Raw genomic sequence first — 25,440 nt, 5'->3', positions numbered from 1 at the left:
AGGAGATTCACACTACAGAAATACCTATAGGAGATTAACACAAAAGAAACACTTATAGGAGATTGACACCGCAGGAACACCTGTATAAAACTGACACTACAGAAACACCTATGGGAGACTGACACCATAGAAACACCTATAGCTGATTGAGACCACATAAACCCCTATGGGTGATGTTATAGAAATACCTCTAGGTGATTGACGCTACAGAAATCCCTATACGTGATTGACACTATGGAAACATTTATGGGAGATTGACACCGGAGAAACACATGTATAAATATTATTGTTAAATTATAGCTTAGACAGAAGCTAAAATAAAGACGAGAAACAGATTGCTTTTGTGGTATATCTAGACATCCATGCGCCGTCTCCCTGCTATATATTTGCCTGTTCCTTGTGTCATGATGCCCATTTTGAAAAATCCAGCGCCCCAACCATATTTTCATCGTCTCCATCTCGCGGCTCGTTATCAGACTCAGCGGTGGACGGTGGTCTCGCTGGTCGATCATGATCGTTGATATTAGTTAAGAAGTTTGCCACTGAGGTTCTCCGAAGAGTTGTGAAACTGTCTCTGACGCTCCTTGAACTATCGGTTGTCGACGGTGCCTGTCCCTGAGGTGCAGTGCCAGGAGGTGACGTTGTTGAGGTGCTGGCGTTTTTGTACTTATCCGTTAATCGTTGTATTTCTCGATAACGGCTGCGCCATGATGAGATATACTCGCCACCATGCCTGTTGGCCCACACAAGACAAAATACGGAAGCATTAAGTGCAAGAAAACGTATGAAGTCGGGGAGCGCTTTGAGCCTCAGGATCTTAGTTTCAGATGCGGGAGAGACCTCTGGGAATCCTTCCTTGCTCAAGACCTGAACCTTATAGAACGAGGTGTTAGGGTCGACGCTGCTCCGATCACGGGTAGCAACAAACGAGGGGCGTGATTCTGGAGTGATAACGATGTTGACATAATTAAATTCCGACGGGAAAGTATTGAAATCGAATGGGTTGCCAGAATTGTTAAAGATTATATTGACGAAGTCATTGCCGATGTGGCGCTTTTTACCAATACACTGAGGATCGTGCTCGAGATTGGTAGGCATCATCGTCGTAATATGGAACACCAACTCGGTTACACGGTCTCGCCAGCAAATTGTGAACTCTCCGTCTGTGTTGTTATTTCTGTCCAAGCCTTGTGTATTAAAGGTCGCCTGCTGGAGCCTCGTCAGGGTGCCTAGACCGGCTAGGAGGGCCATATAATCAGTGCTGCCGCTGATGTTCGGCAATATCTCTTTCTCATTTTTCTGTCCCGGGCCAATATAAACGATACCCACCTTGTGACCGTCAACTGTAGAAGTGCGATCGAGACTCGAAATAGCACGTTTGATCATGTCGTCATCTGGCAGGTGTATGGGTTGCATGAAACTAGAAGTAGGTGCAAATAGTTGCACAGGGAGATTGCTTGGGAGGAAGCAGTTCTTGTTTGGACGACTTGGGTCTCGTACACCATCAGTCGGGCTCAATATTTGATGAGCTCGCGGTGCTTCATAATTTTGGTGAATCATATAGTGTGAGGTGGCAGATGCCTGTCTCTTTGTGATTTGAGCCCAGCCACTTCTTGTAGCTTGTTCGACAGTAATGACACTCTGGCCCACAATCCAGCGGGATTTGAGGACCTCATCGTGATTCCTTGAAGAAAATCCAGGGTCTCCTTTTGATTCGTCGACATCTGCATACGCTGTCCTGCGCATAAAGTCCAGGGTCACCTCCGCTTGCTCATCTAGCCGCTGTTTGCCAGAATCGTCTGTCCATACAAGATTTTTTATTATCCAACTAACATGGCTTCCACGGTCTGAGACACGTAGAGACAAAAACCAGTAGGTAATGACGTGATATGCCAAAGTAAACACATATTGAGGTAGGTCATTAGAAGAGTTGGCAGCGCTGCTGTCCCCTTTGGTACCATCCCCCGATGCGGTTGATGGATCCAAAGCAGAACTCGCTGGACGACTTGAAACTGTGCTGTTCCTATTCGACATTGACTTGGAATTTTGATCCCGTACATATTGAAGGTAACGAAAGCATATCCCGAACACGGTGCGATATTCCTCGTCCCTGAAATTCGAGTAAAGGTCGGGTAACCGTGCAAGGCAAGCTAAGAATTCAAGGATATGGACAGCAACATGGGACTGCGTGATAATCTGAGACATCCTGACCAAAATGCTGCCTAACACAAGCTTCATAGAAGCGGGAAGTTCGTGGCAGCAGATTGACAAAGCGTGGATGCAGAACTTTGCTGCTCGTTCCCAGGCACCGACACCATGGATGAGCGACTTAACAAGCTCGTCCTCCTCGCTGCGTGAAAAATGTTGGTGATAGCTCATAACCATAGTAAGTGCTTGAAGCACGCAGATGGCAGTGTCGGATTTTCGCAGCCCCGAAGATACAGGAGGCTCGTAAAAACTACCGTTCTTGATTTGTTCGCAGAGAAGGCCTCGAAGGTGTTTCACCTGAGGAACAGCTCCCTTGAAAAGTGCATGGTTGGCCAACTGTGAAGGTAAGTGAACCAGGATATAGCTGTACAGTTCCCAGTCGCATCCTTGCTGTAAAAGTCCAATGACAATTTCAAGCCATATATTTATTTTGAGGGTTTTCCGTTCCATCACATTGTGGGCGGTACTGTCGTCTGGATCTGTTTTGTTTGCATGATCATAGTCAATGGACAATAGTATAGGGCTTGCCTTGTCTGACAGCTGTTCCGGGAGGGCTCCAGGATCTGGGGTCATCCACATCTGATGGTTGCGCCGAAGGGTGCGGCTCACACCACTGGTACTCCTTGCGGCGGAGGCAGTTGTGTACGACTGTCCCGCAGAAGTACTTCGTATCCCGCGAGCATCCTCTGTTCGTGTTGACCGGCTTTGCTGGGCTTCATCAGCTGCTTGCTTCTTGGCTAATGACGCCGGCGTGCGATAGAGTAGCGCTGCTAAAGCTTCCGACTCTGTGAATGGTGTAAGGAATATCCGGTTTGCCCAATCAGCACGGAGGCGGACAAGCATTCTCAAGGCGGAAATGCGAGCTTCTGTATCACAGGAACTAGATCGAACGACCCAAAGAATTTCATCGAAAGCTCGGAGGCATTTTGTTGTAGAACTATCCATTGTTCTCATGAATATTTGAATGACGCCTCTTGTGATAATACCGGATGGGGCCGACGGTGGAGCATGGTTCTCGAGCGTACCAGATGACCGCCTAGACTGTATAGACGGGCGGGAAGCTTGTGGGAATAGTGGAGAATTTAATCGATCGTTGCTGACACACTGGTGTAATTGCTTGATGATGAACTCAAATTCATCTTGTTCTGCGGTATCGCAAACTGTGACAGCAAAAGCCACAATATCATGAACGACGGTGAGATCATTCTCGTCTGCTAAGCCACTGAGAATGCCGGCGACCAAATTTTGCTTCCTGTCCGTGTCATTATATTCCTCCATCATTTCGACCAGGTCATAGACATCGGTGACTGCCTGCAGAGCTTGTAGTCGTGTCTCGGTCTGGCGATTTCTGTTCAGGAAGAAAGCGTCTAGTAATGTTTTGATATTGAGCTCCCAGTTGCTATCCGAAGGATAGCAGAATCGAAAGTCGATGTAATACCGAATTACCAACTTAGCACATGAATCTGGTATGTGGACTGATACGCTCGAGAAGAACAAGATGCAACTCTCCCGTTGCATGAAGTCATCAGGCTCCATCGATAGCAGAAGGTGCTCGACCCTAGTTATTAGCTCATAGAATGTTTGAGCTATGCCAGTCGTGATATGAGTGGAGCTATCGGTGGTCGACGACGCAGACGAAGACGAGTTGAATTGCTGCGTGGCCTGGCTTATAACCTTGCCGTCCGATGTTTCCAATGCACGAACAGCGCATCTAGACACTATGTCGAACAGTTTGGTCCAGTCTTCCTCCAATATACTCGAATTTAGTGAAGCCTCGTCCTCGCCAAATAGAGATAAAATAAGATGCATTATGTCTTGATCCACCTTGGGTTGGTCAACAACCAACGACATGGAGAGCGCATCCATGAGAAGGCCAAACGGCACAGGCGGATAACCTCCTTCTCCGCATTTGCTTATGATTCTCTCTAGGACGGAGAGTGACCCGCGAACCTCTCGGACAACCGCCTGCGATTTTTTTTGGTTTGTGTCCGAACGGCGAAGGACGTCGAGCAGGATCCAAATTGTGGTATGGCCATTGTGAGACCTGCACAGATTCCCAATCGTATGCCATGCGTCTCGCCTGATATCTCGAACCATAAAGTGTACAGAGCAGAGCACCGACACAAAATCCTTCAGTTTATCGCTTGGGATTGCGCCGTATGTTACAATTGCATCCAGCATTCGTACACAAGCGCGAATTTCGTTGGGAAATGTCGCATGAACCGCAATGTAGATTATCTCGTCGATGAGAGCTCCAGTTTCGTCATCATCTGAGACATTGAAACTGAATTTGATGACATTGACAATCAAATTGAAAAGCTGATGGATATTCGTTTCTTCGCCCAAAGGCACCTTGGTTTGAGTGGATTTGTTGGAAGATTGCCTTGGCAATTTGCGCGCACGTTCGAATGCTTCGAAGGCCATTCGTAGCCACCGAGTAAGGAGTGGGATCGCATCGTAATGAAACCCCGAGAGGTCTTTCCCATTATTTGCCAGCTCAGTCACAGCAGCAAGCTGCAGATGGTAATCATCTGGGTGTAGCGGTGCCGTTAATGTGTTGAAATACTCCTTTCTCTCCAAATCTGTCGCAGAAGTATGCTTGACACATGCTGTTAAGAGTTCAAACCCAGTGCGGCGAACGTCGGCTGGGTTTTCGGGAGATATGAGGTCCTTCGCTGCATACCATATGCTGGTAACACCACTCAGAGGATAGTCCGAGACGGCAAGTCGGAGAGAATCTGCCGCCGCAAGCCTATCCGCAAAAGAGTTGTCTGGCTTTAGCTTCTCATACAGGTCCTCATACTCCGACGGGCCGCCATAGATGGCCCCTCTCGATGTATCCGGCCCATTCAATTGTTGCGCAAGCTGGACAGTCGCAACCGGTATCGAAGAGGGAGGGTAGGGCGATGATGGAAGGTCTCTGTTCGTCTTCTGCCCAGTCAAGGTTTTGAAGACTCCTGCAAGACCCGTACTCTTCGGTTCTGGAGTCTGCGCTACGTGCCCGGAGGGTGGAGGCATAAGATCCTGCTATCGAACTTCCGGCGAGACGGTGATATCTGTAATGAGTGAAGGTCAGCCACGAGCTCTCTACCTTGAGCGCATCCGCCTTCGTCGAAGCAACTGCTGTCGCTGGCAATGTAGCTTGACTTGGGGGACTAGTGCTGCGTACATACACTCGCTAGGCAAGGCTCAAGCAAATAACGCGAAAGAAAGAACGGACTGTTGGGACTTACCACAGAATGGTCGAGACACATGAGTGCGCGTCAGAATTGGTAGGTATGAAGCTTTTATAAGCACGACATTGATGTTGAAAAAGATAAGGATGCGAAGCGGGGATAAGAGGCCAGTCCTGGCCTCATTTCACAAGGGTCGGCAAAAGAGCTTATCTGCTAGTTAAGTTATGTACTCTATAGATAAGGTAAAGGAAACACGACCATCTCAAAGAAGAAGCTATAAAAATAGCACGGTCAAAGGGGTTATTCCTTGTCGACGATCGTAAAATTATGCCAATACGAAACCGCATTCTCTCACTCCGATCAGACCAGGTTCCAATTCGAAAGCTATTTTCTTAGTAACCCTGACTGACGATGCATGATCATCGACCAAAATGTCCCGAGATCTCAACAATATGTGGCTTAGTCATCTGATCGGAAAATTAGTTTACCCGGCGTTGCTGCCCGCACTCTCGTTGCCGCTGTTTGTGTTTAGCTTCGAGAGAAGCGGAAGCATACAAATATAACAACTGTGCTTGTTGAACTATTCCCCCCATTCAACAACGTATATTCCTGAATATACTTAACATGGATGCTGAACTTCAGGCAGTTGCGCAGCTTCTCCAAGCTACTTTGGATCCGCGCCAGCATAAACAAGGTACATATGTCTACCTCTACTGTTGGCTATTATATGCTGACTATGACAAGCTGAGGCGGAGCTGTTGAAAATACAGCAGGAGAAGCCGGCATTTTCGTTATCGCTCTTGCAGATAGTAGCTTCTGAGTCTTTCCCTTTGAACACCAGACTATCAAGTGCTTTGTGCTTCAAGAACTACATCCGGTTCAACTATGTGGTAAGTTCACTACCCCATTTGCAAAGGCCGTCCTAATAATTCATTTTAGGACGAGGAAGGTCGATACAAGCTTCCCGAGTCAACAGTAGTTACGATTAAAAGTGAGCTTATTGGGCTTATGATAAGAGTGCCGTCATCCATACAAGCACAGCTTGGGGAAGCGATCAGTTTGATTGCGGATTCAGACTTCTGGCAACGTTGGGATACGCTTGTCGGTGTAAGATTTGCCCACGCCCTCATAAGTCGTTTGATTCTAACTAACTCCGACTAGGATCTTGTTTCTCGCCTGACACCTGATAACGCAAAGGTCAACAACGGAGTCTTGGAGGTTGCACACTCGATCTTCCGGCGCTGGCGGCCGCTTTTCCGCTCAGACGACCTCTTTGCGGAGATCAATCATGTGCTGGGGAAGTTTGCGGAACCGTTCTTACAATTACTTGTGGTATGAATTCAACCCCCGAATAAAATTTATAAGAGTGATAATCTAAGGCGATAATCTCATGACAGAGCACCGATAGGCAGATCGAGGCCAACAAAGACAATGCAGCTTCATTAAAGGAGAATTTCGCAACTATGAACCTTTTGGTGAAGCTTTTCTACGATCTGTCGTGCCAGGATCTTCCACCAGCTTTCGAGGACAACCTCCAGTCTATTACCACGCTACTCCAGAAATACCTGACTTACGATAACCCCCACCTACACACGGGTGACGATACTGAAGCCGGGCCACTAGAGTTTGTGAAAACAGATATTTGCGAAGTTTTGGTGCTGTACGTCCAGAAGTACGAAGATGCTTTTGGAGAGCTCCTTCAACCATTCATTACCAGTGTATGGAACCTTCTCACGACCATCGGCCAAGAAACGAAATACGACCTCGTTATTAGCAAAGGGCTGCACTTCTTAACTGCAGTTTGTGGGATAAAGAAACACGCAGAGAACTTCAACAACGAGGGTGTACTTGAGCAAGTTGTTGAGAAAGCTATACTTCCAAGTGTAAGCTTAAGAGAATCCGATATTGAGCAATTCGAAGATGAGCCGATTGAGTATATTCGCAAAAATCTCGAGGGCTCAGATATTGACACTAGGAGGAGAGCAGCGACAGAATTCCTGAGGACTCTCCTGGGCCATTTTGAACCTCTCCTTACCAAGGTTGTCGGGAAATACGTCGAGCATTACTTTGAGAAGTATGCTCAAGACCCCAAAAATGAGTGGCGCTCCAAAGACGCCGCCATTTATTTATTCTCTGCAATTGCAGCAAGAGGAGCATCAACTTCTAGCCATGGAGTTAAGACAACGAATCAGCTGTTGGATGTGGTGGAGTTCTTCCAGAATAACATCGCAAGCGATCTCTTGAATTCTGAGGGCGTCGAGCCAATCCTGAAAGTGGATGCCATCAATTACCTTTACACCTTCAGAAGCCAGTTGACGCATGAACAGTGGCAGGCTGCATTCCCGCCTCTTGTCCAGAACCTGGCTTCTCCCAATTATGTCGTTTACACTTATGCTTCGATTGCTGTGGAGCGGGTGTTAAGCTTGGTGGATGACTCTGGAAAGCACGTATTTGGCAAAGATCAAGTTCAGCCATATGCGAAAGACCTTGTGGAGCACTTGTTCCATCTGATCGAGAAGGATGCGGCACCAGAAAAGATCCAGGAGAATGAATTCCTGATGCGCTGTGTTATGAGAGTGTTAATCGTCATTAGAGAAGGTGTTATCCCAATCACAGACACCGTTCTTCAACATCTCATCAATATTACCGAGATCATCAGCCGAAACCCCAGCAACCCGCGATTCTACTACTACCACTTTGAAGCGCTGGGCGCTCTAATCAGATATGGTGCTCCTTCTCAGCCAGAAAGGTTCGAAGAAGCACTGTACGCGCCATTTGCCGGAATCCTAACGAATGACGTCGAGGAATTCAAGCCATACGTATTCCAATTGTTCGCCGCACTTTTGGAATCGAGACCTTCGGAGGCTCTTTCTGAATACTACAAAGCTCTGATTACTCCAATTCTTATGCCGGATCTGTGGATATCCAAGGGAAATGTGCCAGCTCTATCCCGCCTTTTGTGCTCCATTATCCCTCGTGGCGCCCAGGATATTGTGGCCAACAACCAAATCGAGGCGGTTCTTGGAGTATTTCAGAATCTTATAACTAAGAAAGCCAAGCTCGAGTCATATGCATTCGACATTTTGGAGAGCGTCGTTTCAACGTTCAACGGGTAGGTTACTTTGCTTCTAAATCTGAGGTTTGACATTCTGCTAACATATAACCTTGCAGCCAAACCCTGGTCACATACTTCCCCGCCATTCTTCAACTCGTCTACTCGCGCCTATCAGCGCCGAATGTGACTGATGCATTCAAGCTTCGGTTCGTGCGATTCTATCACCACGTCTCTGCTCTCAACGACCCCAAGCATGGGTTCGGCGCAGATTATTTCATCGCCGCTTCCGACAGCATCCAAGGCGATGCTTACGTCCCCCTCTACCTTACCATCATCCTCCCCTTCACGCAGCAACTTGCCAAGCCGATTGACCGCAAGACCGCTGCCATCTCTCTCACCAAGACGCTCACCGACTCGGATAAGTTTGCCTCGAAATACGTGAAAGGCTGGACCCTTACCGCAGGAACACTCATCAACCTCATGGTGAATGCGCCAATGCCAGTGGCGGATGACGCAGTCGTTGTGGAGCAGGATGTGGACGATCTGACCTTCGGCGTCGGCTTTACACAGCTGAATACCTGTCGCCGCCAGCCGAAGGACGCCTGGCCTGAGATGACGGATATCAAGACCTGGGTCGCGCAGTACTATCGTGCCGGTGGACAGCAGGGAAGCGGAGCTGATGCAGCAACGCTGGCCGGCTGGGTTAATGAGAGGCTGAACGATGAGCTGCGCACAGCCTTTACGGCGTGTCTCAGCTGAGCTAGCGGAATGGAGAAGGCCGTAGGCGGCACTTTTCAGGCGTATAAAAGGATAGAAAAAGTGATGTCTGACGACATTTGGCGGGCTTATGGGGAAATCCGGCCTGGGAGGGAGGGGCACTACAAGTGTAGAAGGATGGATTTCGAGCTCGGTATTTAGTTAAAATTATGGAAACGATGATACCACGTGCTGTTCGAACCTGAGATATCTTTGATACAACTCTGATTTCATTTTGAAGTGCCTCTCCGATGTCGTCGAGAGATGGAGTGCTAGGGTTCGCACCTAGTATTGTGCATGAAGGCCCGAATGTGAGCCAAGATCAGATGCCATTTTGTCTTATTACATCGTCTCATTTCCATACATGTCTATAAGTAACCCACAACACATCCTATGTAACTACATACAGTACAGTGTATACTCTTACACGGGCAACCTTAGGGTATCTATCCAATACATCACAATACACCTCCTCGACCCTAGCTTGTGCTCACCCCCTCAGCCGCTAATATAGCCTCCTCTGTCTGAGTCCCCGCCTCCCTCTGCTTCTTCGCCGCTTGTCTCTGCAGCTCTTCCTTCCTCTCGGCCTTCTGTAACGCGAGAGCGGACTCCTGACTGCGATAGCTCGCGAGCCTCAGACTCGAAAGCACGACGAACGCCATGAAGACGATAGCTAGCACGGCGCGGCGCGTCAGGATCCAGCGCACGCCCTCAACCTCGGACTTGGTGTCACTGTTGAGCGCGACGGTGATCTTGTAGCTGAGTTCCTGGATCTACAATGGGTTACTAAATACACTGCTCGGAGGAGGAAAGGGGGACGAGGACACATACCTGGCTCTCCATATTCGAGTGTTCCATCCGCACCTCCATCTTGCGATCATTGAACATCTCCTTCAACTCATCCTTCAGCGTCGCCAAATCCTGCGTCATCTTCTGATTCAAGATATCCGCCTCATTCTGCAGCATTGTGCGCCTCAGTCGCATCCCCTCCGCGCTCGCCTTGCGCGCATTCTGGATTTCGGTTCGCAGCTCCGAACACGCCGCTTGGAAGAGGTACGTCTCGTTCTCCACGTCGCTCTTGCTCACTAGCCCGTCTTTGGCCATGTCCAGGTTGGCGGTGAGTAGTGCCCGCACGATCTTCATCGTTTCCACGCTCTGTGTGGAGGTGAAACCCCCTTCGGCGATACGCTGCGTCAAAGTGTAGGAGTCGAAGTGGTGCACGTACGGCGAGGGCGCGAGGTGCGGGAGGCTGCCGATGAGGCTCTCGAGTGGGGGATCCATGTGCAGGACTGAGTCTGTGAGAGGGGTGTCGCGATTGGCACTCGGAGCTGGTGCGTCATCGCTGATTTGTGCAGGATTGTCCCTGTCCTTGTCGGTCTCCACCTCCGCCTTCTCCTCCACTGCCGGCGTCGGTGCTGCCGCCGCATCGTCCTTTTCCCTCGCTGCATCCGCAGCTAAGATACCCCCCTCCGCAATCGCATCGGCAGTATCATTCTCTACAGCCCCCTCCGGCCGGCTCGATACCCGTCCCTCACCCACATTGCTCTCCTCCATCTTCTCCTCCTTTCCCTCCTTCTCCCCTTCAGCAATTGGTTCAACACCTTTCCCCCTCCTCTCCGCGAACTTCACCCTCCCCCCTGCCGTCCCCGCAAACCCCGCTCTCCTCTGCCTCCCCGAGTGCGCGCATTGGCGCACAGCAGCCCCGGGCCCAGGACACTCGACGCGGCGCACGGCGCGGAAGAGGTGCGGGTATAGGAATGTGAGGCGCGTGGTCGACATCGTTGTTACGTCGAGTTCGTTGTGGTTGCAACTTGCGCGCGTGCGTGTGTGCGGGTTGTGAGCTGCTGGATTGGATCTTGGAGCTGGTCAGCGAGTATGGAAGCAAGCTTTATGGCAGGGGGGCGAGGCCGCTGGGGAATGGTGTTCCAGGTGTGGGGTAGACACGTGATGGGGATGACCCCCTTTCATTTTTTAGGTATGGTTGAATTTCGAAATAAGAATCCTTAATTACTTTTCTACAGTTCTCACGCGATAAGTCGATATAATAATTCCTCTAGATATATCGAGATATACTGAATATCGAGTAATCAAACCATTACATAAGCCAAATGTCCAATGTGCCCTGAATGCCCTCATTTGCCCTTTTGACTACTAATTCCCTTTCTATACGCTCTAAAGAACGGAGCGTAACTGCCGGCTCCCTTATGCCACTATTCCCAGTTTCCGTAAAGTCACTCAGAACTTGGAGGGCTTGTAGAACTGCCTGCGTAGAATGAACCACCGGCAGTCTAAGCTCCTCCCCATCGTCATCATCTTAACCTTCATTAGGAGACTGGATATATTGTTCAATGACATATATCCCCCTCGCTATCTTGTATACCCTCTTGTATTATCTCCTCCGCTAGGTTTAGAAAGTTTGAAAGGTCCATCGCATCGTGAATTCGGTCGTGCTGTTGTACTTCGTTGTAAAGGTCAGTAAGAGGCGGAATGTGCTCAAGAGGAAGTTGGATCAGGTTTTTGATGATTGTGCTTTTGCGGAAGCAGTTGTAGATAGTCGTATTTGAGACATCGTGATACCACGATCGGATGATCCAGCGAAGGGCAAGGTGTAAGTTAATAGTTTTAAGAGGATCTTCATTGTTGTCGAAGGCGTTTAGCATGAACGCAAGCCATTGTCGACGATAATGAGCTTTAAGGGAGGCAATAATGCCTTGATCAAGGGCCTGGAATCGACTGTCGAATGCGAAACTAAGGTTCTCATCTAGGTATTCTCTGAGAGTTTTCAGCTCTAATTCAGATAGAGAGTAGATAGGGCCGTAGGGAGGCATTGAGCCTTCTGCGAGTGGTATCTCATGGTCATAAGGCTGGTGCTTTGGCAGAATTGATGCCTTTGCCTTGTCAAAAAGATGTTGGTAGTCTTGGTATGCTAAAGGCAAAATGACCTCCTGAGATGATTTCTCCAAATCTGAAGTAGCTGCTATCTCCAGGACAGGTTGGAAAGGTTTAACCCATATCAGAGATGATATATCGTCCATAGTTTGGTCAAAATCCTTGATCTGGGACAAGTTTGAGTCTTGGACCTGAATAGGGGTAACTGAGGCTTGAAGGGTTTTTTCAGTATTGAGCTCAGGATTTGAGCTAAACCCAAGTGATAAATGCTTCCAATTGATAGTTGGATCATGTCTTTGAAGCCATGGAAGACCTAGGATGACTGGGTACTTCATCGGTATAACATCTAAAGAGATGGTGTCTGAAAATGTTGATTTTCCTAGGGGAATCTCAAGTTTGAGTACTGGGGTGTTGCAGGTAATGGAACCTGAACTGATAGGAGTTCCATCAATGACTCGGAGCAACTCTGGAGTGCATTTGGGAATTATAGGTAACTGGTGTGTCAAGATGAGGTCTTCAGATATGTAATGGTGGGTGCACCAGATGTGAGAATCTAGCCACCCAAGGAAGGGATGAATTTACTAAGACAACACACTGTCTTAGAAAACAGAGCCAAAGGGTCGTAGCTTAGACTATCCCACAACGCAGCAATCAGGTGTGTGATGTAGTGAAGTGGTTCAGACAAGTTGCAACAAATGTTGAGTCTGGGAACTCAGGGGTAAGTCAGAGGTTAACACCTCACTGACTTTTCAGAAACAAGGAGTAACAAGATCAATGCTTGGAAGCTTGGAAAAGACGTGAAAGTATGTGATAGTCGATTTACTGTATTGTCTGCTTGCCCTTTTTTAAGGAAAGGGCAATCCTATTTATGCTAAAGGAATGTAGTTCTCTCATTTTCCAAGACTTTCCATGACTTACCAGGCTTGGTAACTGTAGTCGACGTAAGAGAATCCCATAGAACCATCTCTTAGGTTCGTAGCCTATAGGAAGTAAAAGGAGGTCCAAGGTCAGAGTACCCCTATAGACAAATTATGTCATAGACAAATTATGTCACAGACAAATTATGTCATAACTTAACCAATCTTGTGGGTAACTAAAGAGCGATGACATGTAATGAATCATAGAGGTTCGTAGGAGCTTTTAGAGCTATCGTTCATGCTCCTAGGCCTCTAGTTGGTAGAGATATGTCATGTGGTAGTATGAGTGATGTCATGTAATGAATCATAGAGGGTTGTAGAGATATGCTATGTGGTAATATCGGCCCAGTAACTAAGGAGCGATGACGTGTAATGAATCATAGATGGTTGTAGCAATCGTTGAGTAGTATTGCTCTTGTTGTTGGTGTGATAAGCCAAAATATGTATAGTGACTTGTAGGTTTGAGGAGGAGATTTCCAAGTTTGCTCTTGAGTTTGATAGCAAACTGAGTGCAACGAATGTCAGTATGACAGTTATGGTCATGTTGAAATGGATGACAGGCAGGCAAGGAAGAGGACAACGCCTTTGGCAACAAGTAGACTGCGGCGATGGTATACAGGGACGTATGCAGAGATTACCGATACGAAACTTGGCCATATGGATAAAAACGGTTTTGAGGGCATCATCGTGGAATTCGCCCCAAGATTCAAGAACCTCAAAAAGCTGGCTCGCGAGCTCTGAAATGTCCTCTTTCCAATCAGGGACGGGGCAATCCTGGAGTTTGTAGGAGAAACTTTGGTTATATAAGCCAATAGAAGGAGCTCTCCAATCTTAAATGCAGAACAATCAATTGGCGGTTGACTATTTGCTCTCGATCGATGACTCAGTAGCGTTCAGTTAGCTTGGCATTGGGATGGATTTGTTACGGCTATAGTAACATGATGTCATGTTACAGGGCCAGGGCCTAGTAACGTGACGTGTGAGTCACAGTGGGAAGCGGGGTAGGCTGCCATGTGACGGGGCTAATGGATAGTTGCAGAAACTAGTGGATATTGGATAGTTGAGCTATCCACGAACTATTCTGAATATCTAGCTATCCGCCAACTATCCAGATTACCCATGAGGCACGACGCCACTATATAAGTAGATAGTATTTCCTTAGATAGGAGCTTCGTGCTCAACTCAATACAGTATTTGTTATATACTAGTAACGTGTTACTTGAAGCCTTTGTGTCTGATCCCCTGCCTCCTCTGATAAGTAAACATTTACGCAAGAGAACCTCTGTGTCTTCTATCATTTAGAAGTCAGCGTTACAGGATTGTCCGCATCGAACAAAAAGCATCTAATATCGCCCTATTAGGGCTACCAACATTGGTGCCGCGCAGCAAAGAAACCAATCCTTTTGGATGTACCCTACTATGTGATTTGCCATCACAGTACTCGGTGTTTGTTGGAGTGTATTACGGTGACCGGGGATCACACCCAAATTATAAGGGTTCTCTGGTACCCGAAATGCTCACTTCGGGGCAGCGCCAGCGAGTATCACAATCAAGGGCAGTATGTATAGTAAATCAATCAAATTGAATTAATTACGCTATCTAATGGGCCTACGTATATATTTGTAGGCTTCGTGGGCAAGCCCAAGACCCTAACAAGAAGGGCGTTGGCGCCCAATTTGTGATAGGATTCTGGCTGCATACGGTTATGCACCACCACCGAACCTGTGAGCCAATCCGGGAACCAGGCGGTCAGAATGCTGGAAAACTGATTTCCAGGGCCAAATGGCCACCGTAGCCCATAGCCCACGTTCTATTCCCAACAGTGTTCCACCCACTCGCTTCGCTCGTAGGTGGCAACAGCAAGTTGTGTGTGCGACAGCAAGATGTGCGACACATAAAACGAAGAAAAAGACGCCTTATATAGCAACTATATAACTATATAATTAAAACATAAAATCAATAGAACTACTATCACTATCGCTACAGCCACTATCGCTACTACCGCTCTGCTACCCGCTTCCTCTCAACCTTATGCTCTTCAATTTTAATTTTACGTGCTTGCGCTTGTAGCTGCTTTACTACTTGGTCCAATTCCCTTGCTGCTCTTGCGTCTGCTTTTGCTTGCAACTTTGCTTCCTTCTCTTCCCGCATTTTCCGTGCATCTGATGCATATAACTGCCCTCCTTTCTGTAGTGATTTCTGTGCCCTTGCCTTTGCTGCCTTTTGCTCTACTGCATGTAAAGTCATAATATCTAGCTCAGTCTTATAGAGCTCTGCCCGGTGTAGAACAACTGTAGTTCCACGTGCAAATGCTTGAAACCCTTCTCTTGAAGGTGATGAGAAAGCTTCCTCTGCTCTCTTCTGCCAATGTTTAACTGTTTGCACACTTTGCATAGTTGTTTTCGGTGTTGAGATAATATTATATGAAGCAAATGGCTCATAATCAGGTGTTTGATTCCGAGTCTCTTGTATCTTGTCAATTACAAGTGGAGGATTATATGGATATAGTCCTGCATTTCTCCAACCAGATTCAATTGTACGGACAGTTAGAGATTGCCGTCAGATTTGCGGGAGGTCTGAAAGGAACGTACGTAGCTTATACTCATAGTCGTAGCTACGTACTGCTTGATCAAGTGCCTTTTGATGAAAGTGTTTGCACTGCTTAAAAACTGCTACATCAAGAGGTTGTAATAGATGTGTTGTATGAGCAGGAAGGCAGCAAATAACAGTGTTATGCTCTTCTGCTAATGTAAGAAAGTGTCTGTTTTATGAGAGTCATGGCCATCAAGTAATAAGAGGCGAGTATCATCTGGTGCCATATGCTCTGCAGATAGTTGGATAAAATGCATAAGGTATTGGATTGCAATGTCGTTGTTTAAAATGGGAGCATTTGGCTCAAGGTCATCATTGTAACATGAATCCATATGAAGTTTGCCAGGGATAATGATAGCTTCTGCAAGTGCAGCACCACTTGCATTTACTGCCTCAATTACAGTAACAGAGAGCCGATTCTCAGGATTATCAACAGTCCACTGCTTTACACCGATTGGTACAATAACAGCTGTAGACTTATAACACCCAATCATATAGCCTCTCTCAACATTCCATAAATTATATGGCTTAATGTTATGTTTTGTAATAAGGGCGTTATATGTGAGAAAGAATTCCTCAAACACCTCTTTCTTTTGTGCTTGCTTCCGATGTGTATTTAACGTCTTCGTGTGAATTGTATGAAATTCGGGGTGTGCTTTTAGAAAGCGTTGTAGCCACCGTTGTGATGGTATTGTATGGTTTGCCCGTAGTATCATAGATCGGTTGGCAGGGACCCCGCGCTCAAGTTGGTCGTATATGAATTGACAGACCGCAGTCTCTTGAGATTGAGATAAGACTCGATTGCTACCTCCGTGGGGTAATTGAGGAGACGTAGTACTCGTAATACGACATCGGAGTGTCTCGCGGTTGACATTGAATTTATTTGCAACCCAAGCAATTGTATATGTACTTGGTTGTTTTAAGAAGAACTGTTGGGCCTCATTAAGGCGAGCAATCATAGAGGATCGTTATTTTGAGGCATTGTAGATACTACGTTGTGAAGAATACTATTATTTTCTCTATATATCAAAATAGCGGTGTACGCACATCTTGCTCGCACGCACAACTTGCTGTCGCCACCTACGAGCGAAGCGAGTGGGTGGAACACCGAGTATACTCCAAGTGCTAACAGAGCCAAGTTGGTTTCTTGGAACGTTTAGTATGTCTATCTGTTCAGTTACGTTGCGTTGCTATCAGTTGAATCGTCACGATTATCCTGTTGATAATATTCTTCACTCAAACTAACTACAGGATCTACTCTTTAGGTGCCATCTGCAAGTTGACATTGCCATTGTCCAAGGTCGGCTCTGTTGTATAGTGAGAACAATAATGGATGGAGAATAACAATGTGCTGTATCAGAACTGGCTCTGCTCGTAATCATAGTTCCCTTTCCATGAGATATATAAACCTTGCTTTTAATATACATCTCCATAAGTGCAGGAGCCGGGTTGATCTATGAAGGCTAGAGGAAATCAGCATTCTACTGGGCAATACGAGACGTGACCTTACCAATTTTCCAGAAGGTTTACGAGAAGGCGCTCATTGAACCACTCCAATTCTTCCCGCGAGAGAAACGGGCCGGCGCCATAATCGGTGAAGTACGTGCCGTTTGAGACTCCACCGCCAATAGGGCCGGGAACGGCCAATTTTGTGCGCTGAAGTTCTCGGATCATCTCGTAGATCTGCTGATGTATGCTGAGGCGGCGCTCTGAACTGAGTCCGGGCCACACGTCCGAGACCAGATCACCCTGGACATATTCCATCACAATATAAGTCGTGGTTGACTCCTCCTGTAACGGGGCTGCATTCGTTTCCCAAGCATCAAAGGCCTTTGGCAATCGCACATGTGGTATTTTCGCAACAAATGCCATCGTCCTCGCCTCCCAAAGATGAACCTCAGAGCCATACTTTACCACGACGGAGCTGGAAATGCGAGCGATTTGTGTATAGGATTTACTATAGATTTTTGGCGCATCTTCCAAGGCTCGGATGATATCTTCTCTTGAAGTAGACTCCAGCGACCAACCCTCGAGGGGGAATGCTTGAGGGACTTGTTGTGCTTCGGGCATGTCGAGTATAGTGCTTCGCTTTGACGGAATTTATAATGCGTAGGCGGGAGCGAGCATGCGCTAGGCGTTGATGGGAAAGGTGAGGTGGATTTGGTGCCTGCTTTTAGCAAAGGATTGCATCCGTCTTGAGGATAACTCTATAGAATAAATGCTGTAGAGTGGTGACGGAAGAGCGGGATAGGAAGTGGAGGTTGGAGTGGAATGAGATGCAAGAAACATCCCGCTAATATATACTACTGAGGTATCGTAAAAATCCAAAGTCCATAATCCGCTTATTGTGAAATATACAGCCAGCTTAAACAGAGCAAATAGAGGTAAAAAGGTGCGGTAGCTAAGATGAAGGCACGGAATCATCACGAGTTACTCGTTGTTTCATTGAACCTTTTGAAGTCGGTGCGATGGGGTTTTTCGGTACTCGTACTCTGGTTCGCTATATACGGCAAATACCTTGTTTTGACGGGTACGCATCAGTTAGCTTACTAAAACACACAACCGGCATCTCCTACTCCTCTACCACACTATGGAAGTCGGTCCGCAACGACCATAGCTATAATAAGGCAGGCGACCTCCTATGGCGCCTTCTACACAATAAAATCCAGACTGGGAAATCCCTCGACTGGCTCCCAGTAAACCTTCAGCTCTGCCCCATACACAACTGCGACTTCACTGCTGACCACATCTGGTTGTCATGCTCCGTCGCAGAAGCAGTCTGGCAAGACGTTTCTACAATATGGCACCAAGTATCAGAACAACCAGCTCTTATACCGCACTCTATGAACGAGCTCAAAGCGCTCATGGCATTCGGTCCTTCCCATGATAGAATCGCCCGCCGCCAGTGGCAATCCATTGGCAGAACCGCCATATGGTGTCTCTGGAAGGCGTACCTCTCTCACTCCTTCGAGAAGCCGATCTACTTATGGACGGTTGACAGAGCACGCCTTTCCTTCCGAGCCATGATCCTCCAACGCATTTTATCAGAACGAGTATTAAGCACCAAGGAAATATACCGCAATGCTTTATACAACGAAACCGCTTTTGAAAAGACAGGAAGGAGAACCCCCGGGCAATCCGAATCCTTAAAAGGACCTCAATGCCTCCTCTCACTTCCACCCGTCAATCCTATAGCACCCACCCCCCCTCCCCCTACGCTAGCAATAGACCTATACGCTCCAACCCAGAGCCCCTCTGATGGACAATGGGACCTACCGCTCGAAATACAATAATCCTACAGTCTACTTATGATTGAATTATAATGGAATCATACAGACGCTCCCTACCCATACTACAGGGGGCCACTTATGACCCGAAACACAAAAATAGGAGAGCGATGGAATAGTGGTTCGACTCCACCATGAAGCTCCCGGTGGCATCATATCTCTCCTACTTCTTCGGAAGGAAAACAAAAACAACACCAATGCTTCTTCAGTTAGCTTACTGTGGCAAGATCAATAGACGTGTTCTATATATGATTCCGTCAATATATTTGCGCAAGCCAGGGTCGTTCAAGCGTCGTACATTCACAGGTTCTTTTGCACCTCAAAGTGTTCAATGTGACAAAAGTATTTGTATTCGCAATTTGAAATTTTACAAGAAACTTAAACGCCCTATCTTGGTATATATCACACCCACAACGATTGCACCGGCAGCGAGCACCCACCCCATCGACGTGAGGCTCGAGGTCTGATGGGTCTCTTCGATTATCCGGCCAATGTACGCTGGGCCCTGGGACTGAAGTTGCTTTTTGCCACTCCCAGACAAAACAAAGTCATCCCAATCAACCACCGATGTCCGTTCCTGATATTCAACAACAGTTCCGCACCAATTGTTCGTGACCAGTCCATCAGCCGTCTTATACCAGCTCTTACAGCTTGAGTTAGCAAAGGTGCTGTTCTGCAGTCGCTTTTGGATTTCGACGTTATAGCTTTTGATACGTTGTGGGGCAGGGGCGATCGAAAGAGTGCCACCACTGGCGCGTGCCTTCATGGTTGCTGAAATTAAAGTGTTGATATAGCGAGATTGCGCTTCTATCATAAGGATGATGGAATTGTGGCCTAGATTCGTGTTGGGGCCGTAAAGCATCCCAAAGTTGGGAAGCCCTTCCACCGCGATCCCCAGGTAAGCCATTGCTCCATCCTTCCAAATATCTTCAATAGATCGTCCATTGAGACCGGTGATTTTGATGGGATACATGAAATCGACTGTTCGGAAACCTGTCGCGAGGACTATCAAGTCGAAGTCCTCGGTCTCGCCACCAGCCTTAACACCTGTAGGGCATACTTCGTCAATGGACCTCGTCTCAAGTCTAACATTAGCCCTGCTTATAGCTGGGAAGTAATCATCTGAGATGATAACCCTCTTGCAACCAGGCGGATAGTCGGGTGTTAATTGTTTCCTCAATGTAGCATTCCCTGGTATCTGTCGGTCCAACATGTCAAGTGACAGCTTTTTGAAGATGGAATTCATGGCCGAGTATTCATTGGCAGCTGCATCGTAGAAGCTCTCACGAGAATCCATGAGACCAGCACGATAACGTTTTCGAATTGTTGGGATATATTGGTACGTCCATCGCATCGTCTTGCTGATCGGCTTATCTCCTCGAGGAATCACCCAGTTTGGGGTTCTTTGGTAAACTGTGACATTCTTGGCGGTCTCAGCAATTTCTGGTATGATTTGTGCCGCTGTGGCACCGTTGCCGATGACCGCAATTCTCTTGTCCTTTAAATCAAACGACCGGTCCCACCGCGCCGAATGCATGGTTTTTCCTTGGAAAAGATCAAGGCCATTGATGCTTGGATAAGCAGGCACATTAAGTTGACCCACTGCCGACACAAGAAAGTCACTTGTGATGGTGTAGGACGGGGAATATTCGGCCTCCTTCTCACTTGTAGTGCGAACAATGGTCGACCATTGCTTGAAAGATTCATTCCAGGTCGCTTCTTCCACAACCGTATTGAAACGAATATGCTTATAGAGGCCCCATGAATTAGCCACCCGGATCAGATATGCCAGGATCTCCTCCTGTGTTGGGTATTCTCGGGTCCATGCAGGATTTGGATCAAATGAATAAGAGTATAGATGACTCCATACTAGAGTAAGTTAGAAAAGCTACAATCCTTAATATGGGAGCGTATGCTTACTGTCACAGCAGCATCCCGGGTATCTGTTATCGTTCCAAGTCCCCCCAATTTGGCTGCCTTTCTCGACGATGATAAAATCTCGACTCTTGTTCCTCCTTATCATGTCGATGGCGGTACAAATGCCTAGGAGTGCGTTATTAGCCCATCTGTATAACAGCCATCTCTTGTACATATCGTAGTTTCTCGCGTACCTGAAACTCCAGCACCAATAATTAGGAGGGGCGTTCTGTTCTGATTGCGTGAGGTAGCCATGATGATGATGAACAGAATACTGGTAGGGAGAGATACGAAAATTAAACCTCGATTAATGAACTGTTTGAGGAGCTCTATTATTTTACTGGGTAGCACGACCACCTAGTTTATGTAGAACTAATTTACTGCCACACTCTTGTCGCATTAGAGACAATCGACTTGAGCGACTATGCTCCCACATAACTCACGCCCCGACAAACCCCTCTCATTATTTAACGCCAGTTCGCCTGAGGGCATGAGTGCGACATCGTACATTCCGTGTATTGAATATCGCACTGGTCACTAAATGAATTGCTGGTTGACGGACTGACGAGGGGGAGTTCCAGCGACTATCATGCGCGACTCGCACAAATAGCATCCAGCCCCACTTAAACACCGCCGCTGAGAGTATGTAAATCCTTCATCACCGTAATCAGTCTCTTGGCGCACCGGAACAGAAGCCTCGCAGTAAATACAAAATGCACAATATATAGATTGATTGGATTTTTTACACTATCCTACGAGCCTACTCGGTACGGATTGGCTCGGAAGCTCCGGTGGTGCTTCCGAGCCAATCCGCGAGTCGGACTATGCGCCGGAGAAACCTTCGGTCTATTCGGTGGCTCCAACAGCAATCTTGTCGTAGATAGACCTCGGCAAAAGCCCCGAAACCCTGACAAATTGAGGGCTCTTCAGCTTCAGCTGTGATGGAATTCGGTGCTTGCATAAGGCCTACACCACCGGAGCTTCCGAGCCAATCCGCGAGTCGGACTATGCGCCGGAGAAACCTTCGGTCTATTCGCTGGCTCCATAAGGCCTCCCCCACCGGAGCTTCCTCCCTCCAACAGCAATCTTGTCGTAGATCAACCTTGTGATCTTTTGCCCACATGAAAAGTGCAATCTGGATGCGGGAGATAGGGTCGCACTCGATGGTCGACGAAATGGATGGCAGTGATAAAAAGTATGTGTCCGGCGCCCCCCCACAGAATAAATGTGTGACAGTACTACCATACACACTTTTACATCCCCTATTTACTCTATTCTCACAAGTGTGGTAACAAAACCATATTATATACTATGACTATCTCTAACAATGTTGCGGACCACATAACAGAGGTAGATATCCTCATTGCTGGAGGTACGTCGGTCAATATCCATCATATTTTATCATCGATTTAAATTGATTCTCATCGTCCCGGCCTATATCCAGGGGGGACTGCTGCTTGTGTCGTTGCTGGGCGTCTTGCTAAACTCGACCCCTCGCTGTCTATTTTACTAGTTGAGGGTGGCAAAAACAATCACAATGACCCTACCGTGAATTGTCCGGCACTCTTCCTTAATCATATCGCACCAGACAGCAAGACCGCGATCTTTTACAAAGGAAACAAAAGCGATGCCTTAGCTGGCAGGGAGCCCATTGTACCCTCCGGAGGCATACTTGGCGGTGGATCATCTATAAACTTTATGATGTAATCCTCCTCGTCTTATGAATCTTAACTTCTCTCACTGGTATAGGTACACGAGGGCCCAGGGCGTTGATTTTGATAGCTTCAAAACCGAGGGCTGGACGCAACAGGACCTGCTGCCATTATTGAAGAAGGTGGGCACCCATCAGAGAATAGTTTAGAAATCCGACCTAATATATGATAGCTCGAGACATTTCATTCGGATGATCCTATCATTGATCGAAATCTTCATGGCTACGATGGTCCCATCCATGTATCAAGCGGAACTCATCGAGCAACTCGTGCAGAGAGAGAGTTTATCGAAGTTGCCTCGACACAAGGTTGGCCAGAGATAGTCGACCTTCAGGATCTCCAACAAAATAATGGGTTCTCCAGCTGGCAGCGTTATGTTAGCCCAGACGGAAGTATATCACCCATTATGGAAAGCTTCGCTTGTGGATTAAGGGCTAACACGCTTCAGAACGGCAAGATTCTGCACACGGGTACATCCATGACTTGCTAGAACATGGAGACTACCCAAACCTTCACGTCCTCACGGAAACCCTGGTCAGCCGCGTCATCTTCGATGGCAAACGTGCAGTAGGTCTTGAGGTTGAGCCTAATATGGTTCATCAACCTCTCACCGGCCTCGGCAAACATTCCCGCACACGCATTACGGCTAAGAAAACAGTTGTCATCGCTGCCGGTGCATTGGGCACCCCTCAGATCCTTGAACGATCTGGCGTTGGAGAGAAGAATAATCTTAGGAGTCTTGGGATTCCCATCGTCGCTGATCTCCCTGGCGTGGGAGCAAACTACCAGGATCACCAGCTTACCCTTTTGCCATATAAGACCAGTCTCGCGCCAGATGAGACCATGGACGCGCTCCTATCGGGCAGGCTCGATTTAGAAGCTGCGGTTAAAGAGAAGAATCCTATTCTAGGCTGGAATTCCGTCGATGTCTCTTCGAAGATACGACCGCGAGATGACGAAATTGTAGCACTTGGGCCTGAGTTCCAAGCAGCATGGGATAGAGACTTCAAAGACGTACCATCGAGACCTTTAATGCTCATGGGCGTTGTTTCTGCCTTTTTAGGGGACCCAAGTTCTGTTCCTGCTGGACAATACGCCACCGTCGGTTGCTATACAGCCTACCCATACTCTCGCGGCTCCATCCATATTAGTGGTGAATCGGTTTACGATCCTCCGTCCTTTGAAACCGGATTTCTCAGTGACAAAGATGACCTTGACCTTAAGGCTCAGGTTTGGGCATATAAGCGCCAGCGAGAGATTTTTCGACGGCTCAGCACCTACCGTGGTGAACTACAGATTGGACATCCCAAATTCTCGGCCGGAAGTACTGCAGCTTTGGTGTCTTTTGAGGGTGACTCGCAGCCTAAACACCGTAGCATGGAGGATCGTTGTAAAATGCCCAACATCCAGTACTCGGCCGAAGATGACAAAGTCATCGTGGAGCACATCCGCGAGAACTTAAACACCACCTGGCACTCGCTGGGTACCTGTGCGATGCGGCCCTTGCAAGATGGCGGTGTCGTAGACAAGGATCTAAACGTTTATGGCGTGGAATGCCTTAAGCTCTGTGATCTCTCGATCATTCCCGAGAATGTCGCTGCCAACACCAACAACACCGCACTCATGGTTGGGGAAAAGGCCGCAGCGATCCTGGCCGCAGAGTTGGGACTCACAAATTCGGAAGGTGCGAAGGGAAACCGAACAACAAAGTTATAGTCCATTCATTCCATTGATCATTAGTTAGGATATTAAGAGAGTGGTCCTGGTTGTTCCCCTACCTAAATGCTATGTGTCGGTGTCTGCAGCGTGTTGTGTTGTTGTCTACAGTGGCGTCCGTGTGTGTCCTCGGTGTATGGCAGCGGATTGTTGTAGTGTGGAGGCAGATTTCCCTTCCGATACTTTACAATGGGGTGCTGGAAGTGTTCGTCATTCGTGAGTATTAGAGCAATTTAGATTTGCTGTAACGCTGCTCTATTTTGTAGCAGCCCCATAAAACTAGCCATAGTAGGAAATATAAACCCTAGTAGGCTTGGCATCATAATTGCCTAATTAGGATAGCAGCTCCTACAGTGTAGCAGCTAGGGTTACTATCTATAAGTAGTTAGTTAAATTGAATTAGGTTAGCTGTAAAACTGTGTTCTGATGTATGAAGATGAAGTTGGTGATAATTCCATTGATCTATAACGTCTTTCCACAAGCGAGTGTCGCATACAAGTGTGTCGCACGCGACGAACACAACGCGCTCCTTATGTGTACTGCAAGATGCCTCAACAAGTTGATATTCCATCAACTAATCTTGAAGGTAGAATATATATTGCTATCGAAGCTATTAGATTACGCCAATTTAATAGCATTAGGGCAGCTGCAAAGGCCTCAAATGTCTGTCCTAAGCTACTTGAGAGGCGCCTAAAGGGAATACGCCCACGACGCGACATTACACCAAAAACTCAAAAACTCACTTGCTTGGAAGAATCAGTTGTTATTCAACATATCCTCGACCTAGATTCACGGGGGTTTTCGCCTAGGCTTCGTGCTGTTGAAGATATGGCCAATCAATTACTCGCATCTCGAGGTGTGGGCAAGGTTGGAGTTAATTGGGCTTCAACTTTGTTAAACGCCATGTTGAGCTTAAAACAAAGTTTAATCGCAAATACGACTATAAGAGAGCTCTATGTGAAGATGCAGAGCTCATAAAAGCATGGTTTACACTTGTACAAAACACTACTGCAAAGTATGGAATTACCGATGCAGACATCTACAACTTTGATGAGACGGGTTTTCAAATGGGCATTATTACAACAGCAATGGTTGTTACAAACTCTGAACGGCAGAATCGACCTAAAGCAATTCAACCTGGAAACAGAGAGTGGGCAACAGTAATTCAAGGGATTAACATGCAAGGATGGTCAATCCCACCGTTCATTATTATGA

General features: G+C 47.3%; 6 protein-coding genes across 6 annotated transcripts; 2 read left to right on the top strand and 4 right to left on the bottom strand.

Annotated features, from left to right (window-relative positions):
* Positions 1-10: 10 nt before the first annotated feature.
* On the bottom strand, positions 11-5,786 carry TSC2 (Tuberous sclerosis 2 protein). Its single transcript, XM_024464142.1, has 2 exons — positions 5,442-5,786; positions 11-5,264 (listed from the first exon to the last, which is right to left on the bottom strand). Exon 2 carries the CDS (start codon positions 5,224-5,226, stop codon positions 403-405), a length of 4,824 nt encoding a protein of 1,607 aa, XP_024328660.1. The 5' UTR covers positions 5,227-5,264; positions 5,442-5,786; the 3' UTR covers positions 11-402.
* CSE1 (importin-alpha export receptor) lies at positions 5,771-11,156 on the top strand. The gene is made up of 6 exons (XM_024464141.1): positions 5,771-6,078; positions 6,129-6,274; positions 6,324-6,491; positions 6,546-6,716; positions 6,782-8,496; positions 8,556-11,156. The coding sequence occupies exons 1-6, from the start codon at positions 6,009-6,011 to the stop codon at positions 9,196-9,198; spliced, it is 2,913 nt and encodes a 970-aa protein (XP_024328661.1). The 5' UTR covers positions 5,771-6,008; the 3' UTR covers positions 9,199-11,156.
* On the bottom strand, positions 9,675-10,974 carry VC83_00447 (uncharacterized protein; the record flags this gene model as incomplete). Its single annotated transcript, XM_024464140.1, has 2 exons — positions 9,675-9,968; positions 10,027-10,974. The coding sequence occupies 2 exons, from the start codon at positions 10,972-10,974 to the stop codon at positions 9,675-9,677; spliced, it is 1,242 nt and encodes a 413-aa protein (XP_024328670.1).
* A 5,576-nt stretch (positions 11,157-16,732) lies between the features above and the next one.
* On the bottom strand, positions 16,733-18,104 carry VC83_00446 (uncharacterized protein). Its single transcript, XM_024464139.1, has 2 exons — positions 17,104-18,104; positions 16,733-17,056 (listed from the first exon to the last, which is right to left on the bottom strand). Exons 1-2 carry the CDS (start codon positions 17,661-17,663, stop codon positions 16,972-16,974), a joined length of 645 nt encoding a protein of 214 aa, XP_024328671.1. The 5' UTR covers positions 17,664-18,104; the 3' UTR covers positions 16,733-16,971.
* Positions 18,105-19,206: 1,102 nt separating this feature from the next.
* Positions 19,207-21,492, bottom strand: VC83_00445 (uncharacterized protein). Its single transcript, XM_024464138.1, has 3 exons — positions 20,992-21,492; positions 20,801-20,923; positions 19,207-20,749 (listed from the first exon to the last, which is right to left on the bottom strand). Exons 1-3 carry the CDS (start codon positions 21,050-21,052, stop codon positions 19,248-19,250), a joined length of 1,686 nt encoding a protein of 561 aa, XP_024328668.1. The 5' UTR covers positions 21,053-21,492; the 3' UTR covers positions 19,207-19,247.
* Positions 21,493-22,034: 542 nt separating this feature from the next.
* VC83_00444 (uncharacterized protein) lies at positions 22,035-24,246 on the top strand. The gene is made up of 5 exons (XM_024464137.1): positions 22,035-22,169; positions 22,242-22,500; positions 22,547-22,631; positions 22,682-22,901; positions 22,958-24,246. Exons 1-5 carry the CDS (start codon positions 22,109-22,111, stop codon positions 24,223-24,225), a joined length of 1,893 nt encoding a protein of 630 aa, XP_024328669.1. The 5' UTR covers positions 22,035-22,108; the 3' UTR covers positions 24,226-24,246.
* The last annotated feature ends 1,194 nt before the right edge of the window (positions 24,247-25,440 follow it).

This window comes from Pseudogymnoascus destructans, assembly GCF_001641265.1.
Source record: "Pseudogymnoascus destructans isolate 20631-21 unplaced genomic scaffold scaffold_1, whole genome shotgun sequence".
Taxonomy (NCBI): Eukaryota; Fungi; Ascomycota; class Leotiomycetes; order Thelebolales; family Thelebolaceae; genus Pseudogymnoascus; species Pseudogymnoascus destructans.
Note: the sequence above shows the minus strand (reverse complement) of the source record. Positions and strands in the feature narration are given on the sequence as shown.